Source organism: Carassius auratus, chromosome 5 (assembly GCF_003368295.1).
Source record: "Carassius auratus strain Wakin chromosome 5, ASM336829v1, whole genome shotgun sequence".
NCBI lineage: Eukaryota > Metazoa > Chordata > Actinopteri > Cypriniformes > Cyprinidae > Carassius > Carassius auratus.
This window is the reverse complement of record NC_039247.1, coordinates 12031207-12041974: the sequence shown is the minus strand read 5'-3', so window position 1 is coordinate 12041974 and position 10768 is coordinate 12031207. Positions and strand designations below refer to the sequence as shown.

Here is a 10768-nt window from a genome sequence, read left to right as displayed (position 1 = left end):
GTTTTTAATGGTTTTGGGTTTTGGTTTTGGACAGTGGAACTTTTGAGAAGTGAACATCAACAGTGATGGGTGCCACAACCCAGACCCTGGTGTTTCTCTTCTTTTTGCCTGTGGTACATCATACAGAGTGGTCTCCAGAATGTTTGACATGTGCCTCTTTCCACTGTCACCGCATTGTCCTCCGAGAGACTGAGGAGGTGCTGGCCATTCACCTCCTGAAGACCGCAGAACACATGAAGGCAGGGCCGGGCTCAAACTGATGTTGTTTTTCTGATGTTAAACTAAGCAATGCTGTAAATGGTTGTAAAAAGTACTTTCAGTTATGTACAGAACAATTTGTTTTAATGTGTAAAAAACATTTTTTTACAGGACAAAAAATAAAAATAAACATAAAATAATGTTTTGTGAAAAATATTATATGCTGTAGAAAAAAAAAGATAATACATTATAGAACAAAACTGAATTAAATTAGCCTGTGCACTTTACATATACAGTACATCAAATTTCTCATCAATATGGTTAACAATAAAAATTAATAGCAAAAGAAGCACAAATAGCCTATCGTTAAATCCCGTCCTACTGTAGATAAACAGAACATCTCCGCTTATTAACTAACAATCATGTGCCTAAAAGAAGCACAAATAAAGATATATGTGCAAACAGAATACAGTGACGTCAACCTTGGTTTTGATAAGAAACTTAGAACTTCCGTACTTAACCCTCTGGAGTCTAAGGGTCTTTTTGGGGCCTGGAGAAGTTTTGTCATGCCCTGACATTTGTGCTTTTGGGACACAGCAATAGTTTTTAATCTGAAAACCCATATTGTGCCCATATGCCTCTGTGATGCAGCAGAGGGAGCACTTGTGTCAGTATTGAATAAAGAAATTCTCACTTTCTCTCATCTCTGCAATATTTTGCAGTAGGCTACCCAGTGAACACAGACTCATTAATAGCTCAACCAAAAGGGAAAAAATACTATCATAATTTAGGCTACTCACTCTTATGTCATTCTGCGGAATACAAAAGACGATTATGAAAAATGTTTGTTTGTACAACTTTCTTGTATGGAGACATTTCTCAAAACACAAAAGAATGTTTCGGTTTTATTTATTTATTAATGTATTTATTTATTTATTTATTTATATGCGTGAATCATCCCTTTAAAATGAAATAATGTTTGGACAATAATGTGTGATTAACTAGCCTCATTCTCCCCTAACCTCTCCAAAACTCTCTTCTTTTGATTCAGATATCTTCACTCAGTTGGACCACACCGGTTATTTTTTTATTTTATTTATTTATTTATTTATTTATTTATTTATTTATTTATTTTTTGCATGAATTGAAACTGGTGGCATTCTATTGTTATTCATCTATGAATAAGAAAGTACTGTTTTGATTACAGTAGCCTGCTGCTTTTTAGTACTAAATGTAGGCCTAGTGTATGAAATTCTTGAAGGTTTTTACTAAAGCAGACAGAACTTTACTCCATGAGAACTGCATTAGAGGTTGAAGAGAGCAACGCAAATAAAGCATGTCATTATACGATGCGTGCAGAATTCATCCATAGCTTTTCTTTTATTAAACTTCTCCTTGCTGGGACACTTGAACTTGAGACGAGGCCAGGCTTGTATAAACGCAGCTGATGTCTGAGGGTTGAGAGGCGCCCAACCCATTTCTTTTGTGCTGAAGCGTCTGTGATTTCATTGAGCTTTTCCAGGGCTGCTACTATAATGGGCTCCCTCGCATTGAATCGGTCTTGCATCCGCGATATGTTTTCCGTTGGTTAAACTAGAGCAATCTTTTTAGTTGGTAGTAGTTTTGATGCTTTGGGACAGGTTGAGGAAATTTCTAGCCGATCATCCGGACGGGTCCCAATGAAAATGCAGGGGAGAAACAGGTACAACCTGGTGGAGGATGTGGCGGATTCGCGCGTCCCGCTTCACAACGAGGAAGCGTATCAACACGGAATACACTTCCAAGCCAAGGTGAAACAGACTATATCTACTGTAAACATTGCCATTGTTATTACTGCTGGTTATATTAACCGATACTTTTATGTAGTCAAATGAAGTAGTCTACACGTAAAGTGGGTCACTCAATGCTGAGGATAAATCTTTTTACATTTAACATTTAAAACACGTGCACAGTTCGTATAAATGTAATCCTAATTTAAATTTTGGTTTGGTTGCAATATTTTCTTTGCAAATATTTAGGCATTTTGAGTCATGGATAAGTTTCTTTAGGGTTACTCGGTCTGCTCTGTAAAGCAGTTAAGATATTAAAATAATAAAAATAATCTCTTAATTTTTTTTTTTTTTTTTTTTGTTAGATGACAACAAATGCTTTCTAGATAGTGATTGTAACTTGCTACCTTAGATTAGGTGATTACCGTCTTTCTTTAGATAATAATTACAACCTTTATTCTTTTGCAGTCAAGACATTTTTTTCTTTACTCTAAGCCCCCTAAATATAAAAAACAAAAACTGAAAACATGCATAAACAATTTTGGTGTCTGGTACAACTTTCTTAGTAATGGCTGCATGGCTGGTCACACTGGTACTTTAACTGAGCCGAAACGTCTTTTAAACTCTGGAGGGTATTTGGTTTCTTCAGAAGCTGTGGAAAGATTTTACTGGGACATTGGATCATTAACATTTCATTGAATAAACCCCTACTTTGTGGCTGTGTCTCAAAACATATTCAGCCACATTGGTAGCGAGAGCACTGAACATCAATTCTCAATCAGTGGTTGAGGTTTTGGGATAGTCATTGTATTTTGTCAATCACTATAAGTCACAAAACTCTGCTAGATTTTCTGCTGGATAATCATTATTTTTAGTATTATACAATAATTGTCTTTATTGCTTATATTCATATTGCCTACAGCAACCAATGTCCTATTCAGCATATATCATTTATGACCGCCTGGTTATGACTAATTTATAAATATTTAATTTGTGCCCATTAATGAAAGTTAGGACATGCTTTAAGGTCCCAGATAACTCCTCTAACTATTTTTAACACAGACATTTTTTTAAATACATTTATATACTCAGACAATTGCATATTTAAAATATTACAGTCTGTTGTCTCATGTGTCATAAATGCTGGTGGTTTCCCATAGAGCTTTTCTGTAAGCTTTTCAAATCTGCAGGCAGCAAAATGCCTCAGGAAACCCAAAGCTTTGTATACTGATCCACTCAGAAGCCTATCGCTGAGTAATTTTAGCTCCAATTTGTGATGCAGGATTATCTTCCAGGAATTTTATTGGCCAAAGCTGGAAAGCCAAGACCTAGAACCACTCACAATGGCAGTCACTCATTCTGACTGCAGTCCTGCAGTCTTGTCTTTTACAGCTTTAATCAGCGGTATAAGTTGCTATTTTTGGTGACCTGTTGTCAGTTTTGCTGTCCCTCTCTGCTGGATTTATACAGTGAAAGAAAGCACCACAAGCAGGAACTGCGCCTCAACCTCCCTGACCTTGCACAGCATCTGTGAAAATGGGGGAAATGCATATTTGCGCACAGGGCCGTCCTTGGGGGTGTAACTGGTGCAGCCGCACTAAGCCCCGTGCTTGAGGGGACCCCCCCACCGGAACATGACTTCGAACGGACAGAGAGGGACTCACTCCCTAACACGCACCCAACCTGAAGACCCAATTAGGTGATGTGCCTGAACACCAGGTCTCTGTGCTCACACAACTAATGCCAAGACTGTGCTAGTATAAGTCAATCGTTGAGATAGATGAGGATGCGAAAACCCTGCTCTCTGAGGGGAGCAAGAGCCTCCCCCCACAACTTTCGTTAAGACAGGGTGAGACAGGGACAACCGGAAGAGCAGGACCTTGTACTGATATGCACGTCCTTTGAATGCAAACCACAGAAACGGTGTGTGGGGTGGCAGGATTAACACATGGAAGTACATCCAATCCCGGGGACGGATGTACCCAAAGATGTGTTTCTGCATAAACGGCCCAGGTCAAGAAACACAGGTACAAAACTGGTCGAAAACCAACCACATTTCTTGGGAATAAATGAAATAGGGGCTATAAAACCCCATCTTTATATTGACTGGAAGGACTGGCTCTATTGCATCCTTTGCCAGTAGGACAGCAATCTCCACACGCAAAATAGAAGCATCGGCCAGCTTCACTGCTGTGAAGCAGATTCCACTGAACTTGGGGAAATGCCGGGCAAACTGTGTCGCACAGCTGAGACTGATGGGGCAGCGAGGTGGAATGCAGGGACCCATCTCAGGCGGCTCGTGGGTGGACCAAAGAGGGTCTCAGTATTCCATTCAATTCAAGTTTATTTGTATCGCGCTTTTCACGACACAAATCATTTTGAAGAAATTTAGAAAAATATTCAGTTTCTACAATGTTTATTAGTAGCTTATCAATGGTCACTGTCAGTTAATGTTCATATGACAGAGATGTACAGAAAAATCTATTGAAGACTTAATCAAACAGACGATGAACACTATTAACAGCAATTATTATATGTTGCAATCAAACTTATAGCAGAATTGATTGGTTAGTTGTTGTTTCAGGGTTGGCATCATCTGAGGTCTTCTGAAGGGGTTTGCATCTTCTATTCTTAGGTGTTCTGGATCCAGACTGAAGCTTGTGTAAATCCTAGTGACATACTTATCAAAAATAGAGAAACAAATAGATTAATAATAATTAGCATAGCTGGTATTCCAAACAAGCAAAATTGATTTGTTTAACCCAAGCTAAAGAATAATGTGCATTTGATCAGATATAACTGCAGTACAAGATTATGAGATGCATTATTTGAATGTTTGGCCAAAGAGATGTGTGTTTAATCTAGATTTAAACGGAGAGAGCGTGTCTGAACCCCAAATGTTATCAGGAAGGCTATTCCAGAGTTTGGGAGCCAAATGTGAAAAAGCTCTATCTCCTTTAGTGGACTATCATAGGTTACTACCAAAATTCGAGAGTTTTGCGACCTTAGGTAGCGTGATAGATTGTAATGTGGTAGAAGACTATTTAGGTATGCAGGTGTTGCATATCACACCCGGACCAGACAAATTATAGAGTCGATCCGGAGCATTGAAACAAGAAGAGCCGAATTCCTCAGAAAGGCAACAGGACGTTGTAAATCAATTCCTAGTGCCACAAGTCAGAAGCAAGATAACCAACCGTCCAACTCTTTCACAGAACAGCTTTCAACATTAACACCATTAGAACAATTATGATTTATGATATCCTGAAAGACAATATCTAATTGGTCAAGACAACATTTGAGGTGTGGCCAAAAGGCCAGTTTAAATACCCAAGCCACTTCAATGACTACTGAACTTCCAGTCAATCAGCAACCTCGGGAAACCCCCTTTCAACAACAACAAAGAGAACCCCTTTACACTGGCAATGCAAGTAACACTTCCAGTCTCACATCTGTACTGGTGTATATAATATAATTTAACCTCATTGAGGAACTTAATGCGAGGGTTAATGGAGTGATTGATGGCTGTTCATGTCGCAATTTCACGTATTGCTGTAAACTTGGGATTTCACATTTTCATTCTCTTAAACTTATTATTTTCTAACTTTCTATCTTCCTGCAACTTGTGTGTATGTGTGAGAGTGTCTGCTTATGTGTTAGATTAGTTTATATGTCTTAGATGTATCTAATAAATCCTTATCATATTGAAAAGAGAAGTATCTTGTGTTTTGTGCTTACAATTTAATGTCTTAAACTGCCGATCTTGTTACTGTGCTAATTAATAGTGTTTTCACTATACTTTGGATATTGATATCCAGTGCAGATTTGATGTTAAATGGCTCGTTCAATGAATCGCAGGGCGCCTCAGTGATCAGCTGTGAAACAGTGATTCTGTTCAAATTCTCTTTAAAATCTTAAATGATTCCCTTTGAGCTAAATTGACCTGTTTCCCTTACACAGGAGCTAACCCATTAAGTGCCTAATAGGTAAGTAATAATATTTTGTAACTGATACAGAACTTAAAAGTTAGCCAGTGCAGCCAGTGACTGTAAAATTGGGGTAATATGATCGAGTGTGCGGCACAACGCTTACCTGTTTTCATGGTTTGGCAGAGGGTGCGGGAGTAGGGCTTTTGATGACGCTCTCGAACTGCCAGCTGTTGCCTGCTGGTGAGAGAGAAGGATAAGTGTGGTCAGGTGTTGGTCTGTCCACGACGCTCTGTGCCTTGGGACCCAGAGACATAGAAAACTGCTCTCTCATCGATATTTTTGGAAACCAGATTATTCGCCTATACCTCTGGGGGAGAGAGAGAGAGTGTCGATCCTCTTTTGTATCCTTCCATCTCCTCCATGGGAGCTCGTCCGTCCCCCGCAACTCACTCCAGCCCACCGCCTTGAGCATCCCCGGCGCCCAACTGCTACACCTGCTTGATGGCACCACGGGTTCACTCCAGAGGCGAGGGAACTTCGGCAGCTCGTCCGTCCTTCCTCCAGGGCTTCGGCACCAATGTAACAATGTTCTTTCGTGGGAAGAAAGGAGGCGGGAACCGGCGGACAATCAAATAAGCTTTAATAATAAAATAAAGACAAAACAGCATGGCAGCCCCTCACGGACGACTGCTACAGACAAACAAAAACGAAACACAACTAAAATCCAGGCCTGGTCCTCTCTCGTCCTTCACTGTCGTTGGTCCTCTTTTGTATCCTTCCATATCCTCCATGGGACTCAAGACCGGTGAGTGTCGCAGGTGTCGTTCTTTCCAATCACTCCACTGCCCCACTCGTCACAATGTCATTACGTTATTTCTGCGTCTTTGCACATGTGCAGTCCTTGCAGTTTCACGGTTCAATCCGATCGAGTGTTTACATACACTCTCAATTGTTTTCGAAGAGGAACAAACTACCCCCTTCAATCCAATCTAAATTTCATTCCGATCGAGCTCAGTCGGATCGATTAATGTGTTTACATGAAGGTTTTTCAGTGTGATTGAGCAATCAATCTGATTACAAATGGATAATTTGGTTGCATGTAAATGTAGCCAGTGTTTCAACGCTGGACCAGGTGTAGACAAAAATGTCTCCTAAGTGATTAAGGTGTTTTGTTGTTGGATGTAATAATGAATATATTTTACTCCTGACATTTGAGCCACTGAAAAAGCAGTGTATTACATTTGTTTCTGAAGGGAGTGCACCCTAGATGTGCACCGTCGATGTGTCTACCTTAATGTGTCCATCTTGATACAAATCATTAGTGGTCCAGCTTCACCTACAGAAAAAGTGATTATAAGTTCTATTAATGAATCTTTGCAAATTGCCTTTCCTAATAATGTGCTAATTAGCAGGTTTAACGATGAATGTGGCTTAAGTAAACAGTCCCTCAGAGAGTGGCTTTTAAGAGACGGGCAGGGTCAGCAGAGCTCATTATCATTTAAAGCAAAATGCTACAAAACGGCTTGCTCTGAAAAGAGCTGTTTCTGACAGGATAAAAAGGTGTTTTTTTTTACACTACCACTGAGACATTTTAACCAAACTATGTTACAGATTTTTCATTTAGACACTTAAGAATCATATCAACTTGGAAAATGGGCACCAGGTGACCCCTTTAAGCATAAATTGAGTTTGAGAAATGAGGCTTCCAATGTCCTGCCAATGCAAAAGTAACTTGGCAATTATTAACATAAAAAGTGTGTTTGTGTGTGTTTGTGCAAATGAAACTGCCTCATTAATTTTAGACTAGATGATTCCTCTGTTGCAGTTAATAATGGAGTATAAACAGAACACTCTTTTTCTAACATTTCAAGCATTTGTTTCTTTTGCAGTATGTTGGAAGCCTGGATGTCCCAAGACCCAACAGTCGTATGGAGATAGTCGCTGCTATGAGAAGAATAAGGGTAAGATCAGACACTCTCACTCTCAGACACAGACTCTATGAGTGCTGAGTAATCATTGCTGATTGGCTCTCATCAGCTGTTTTCTCAGATACGTCTTTTGCAGTGTAAGACTCATTAGATGGGAAAAAAACAGCTTGTTCCTCTATATTTATTACATTCTCCATACTCTGCAGAGTCTACCAGTGTGTGCTTAGTTTAGGCTGTATCCTGGTAGTATTTTTGCACCTGAGGTTTCATATTTCATGCTGCACGCACTGATAAAAGGGAGATCACACACACATACTCAGCCACCGGGGCACAGAAACCCTTGTTATTTCCCATGAATTATTTTTGCGGTGTCTACAGCAAATGGAAATTGAAGATGACTCCCATTTTTTGGTTGATTGGTCAGTTTGTGTGTGTGTGTGTGGGTGTGTGCGGGTTTATCCAAGTTTTAAGTTGCTTGATCACAGAGTGGGAATTTGTGTGTGTGCATGACTTGTAAACTTTAGAGCGTGTGACAAGCCAGCCAGGAGATCAAAGTGCTTCAGCTACAAGATTTTCATAAACCTTTCTATTTCTCTCCTCTCCTCTTGTGTCTACATATAAATTTCCTTACTATATTTAACCCATAGAAAATATTTTTTTCTGTACATATAGTTATCATGTAATATATATTTAAAGGGGTCAAATGATTCGATTTCAATTTTTCCTTTCTCTTTGGAGTGTTACAAGCTCTTTATGCATAAAGAAGATTTGTAAAGTTGCAAAGACCAAAGTCTCAACTCCAAAGAGATATTCTTTATAAAAGTCAAGACTTGAAACATTTGGCCAATCACAGCGCACTGGATGGCCAATCAGAGCACACCTTGCTTTTCAGAACGACGAGCCTTGTAAAAATCTATGCATTTCAGAAGGCAGGACATAGACTAGAAACAATAAAGTACATTATGTGGAAAATTTTATTTATTTTTTTTTTTTTACCCTAAATGGCATAAACACATTTCATCACACCAAATACACAAAATAATGTTATTTTTAGCAACATCACATGACCGCATTAAGATGTATACTAAATGTATGTTATAAAAAAAATAAAAATCCCCCTTTTTTTGTGAAGTATACTTTATTTACAATTGCTTAAAGGGACAACATACATTAAAAGTCTTAAAATATATTGAGGGTATACTGTATATATATATATATATATATATATATATATATATATATATATATATATATATATATATATATATATATGGATAGTATAGATTTAGATTGGAAAGTATAAAAATGACAAAGGATGTCGGGGTACACCCCCTTTGGAGGTTTAGGGGATATTTGACTTGCTTGTGGATGTGAAAATAGTGAAAAAATTGACATTTCTAAATAGGACCTTCTGATAGAGTTGTTCTGGGCTTTTAAGAGGAATGTCAGTGTCAGTTTGTTTAATTTGTTTCACTGCTGATATTTTCTGGGTTAGTGGTTTTCCTCAGAGACAAATCTAGAATTCATGCCCTTGTTATGTTGGATTCTGCTGAAAACAACAGTAAATAATTAGACCGTCTTTGCAGCATCTTTCCTTCTCTCTTTTCTCTCTTTAAAAGTTTCTCCCCAATTTATCAAAATGAGCTTTTATAACTGTCATCAGATGAAGTTTTGCCTGGCAATTCAGCCCTTTTAAAACCAGCCCTGATGAGCAGATTTCTTACTCACCAGCTGTGAATGTGTGTTTGATTGCGTGTCTACATGAAACCACAAAGTAATACTTAAAATAGCTTAGTTTACACAATGGAAAAGAAGCTTTCCATGATGGGGCTTCATAGAAGCCTATCTGAATGAACAGTTGTTACAGCTCAAGGTCGATTGTTCATCGAGGATGCATTTAACAATCAAAAGTGACAGTAAAGACATTTATTATGTTACTAAATATTTTTTTTTCTGTTTCAAATAAATGCTTTCTATTCAAAGAATCCTACAAAAATCTATCACATTTCAACAAAAATATTAAGCATTGCGACTGTTTTCAACATTTATAATAACAATAGAAGACTATTGAACACCAGATCAGCATTTTGGAATGATTTCTGAAGGATCTTGCTATCTTTCCTGTACTGAAGTTGTCCCTTGTCTATATTTTTCACTTCTAAGTGTAAATGTCCGGAGGCAGGCTCACCCACTCATAGGCATGTGCATATATCACATATATAAAATATATATATACAGTGGGGCTCGAAAGTTTGGGCACCCCTTGCAGAATCTGTGAAAATATGAGTAATTTTCAAAAAATAAGAGAGATCATACTAAATGCATGTTATTTTTTATTTAGTACTGTCCTGAGTAAGATATTGTACATAAAATATATTAACATTTAGTCCACAAGACAAAAAATGCTGAAATTATTAAAATAACCCCACTCAAAAGTTTGGGAACCCTTGGTTCTTAGTACTGTGTGTGGCCACCTGATGATCCACGACTGTCTTTCTGTTTTGTGATGGTTGTGCATGAGTCCCTTGTTTGTTCTGAACAGTTAAACTGAGCAGCGTTCTTCAGAAAAATCTTTAAGGTCATGCAGATTCTTCAGTTTTCCAGCATCTTTGCATATTTGAACCCTTTTCAGCAGTGACTTTATGATTCTGAGATACATCTTTTCACACTAAGGACAATTGCGGGACTCAAACACAACTATTTAAAAAGATTCAAACATTCACTGATGCTCCAGAAAGAAACAAGATGCATTAAGAGCTGGGGGGTGAAAACTTTTGAACACGATGAAGATGGCCAAATTTGTCTTTTTTTGTAGAAATATAATTTTTTTTCCATTTAGTTCTGCCCTTAGTAAGCAACAGAAGATACTTGTATGTTTCCCGGTACACAAATAAGTACAGTTTACCTTGATCTTCAAATTCCAAAAGTTTTCACCCCCCAGCTC

The 10768-nt window shown here is 38.2% G+C and overlaps 1 protein-coding gene across 1 annotated transcript in view; it reads left to right on the top strand.

The window, feature by feature from the left end:
• The first annotated feature begins 1358 nt into the window (after positions 1-1358).
• The window catches only part of LOC113087641 (carboxyl-terminal PDZ ligand of neuronal nitric oxide synthase protein), a 47626-nt gene continuing 38216 nt past the window's right edge, over positions 1359-10768 (top strand). Inside the window, exons 1-2 of the mRNA XM_026255604.1 lie at positions 1359-1988; positions 7786-7857. Of these exons, the coding sequence (XP_026111389.1) occupies positions 1878-1988; positions 7786-7857 (183 nt within the window). The 5' untranslated portion in view covers positions 1359-1877. The remainder of the gene's footprint in view (positions 1989-7785; positions 7858-10768) is intronic.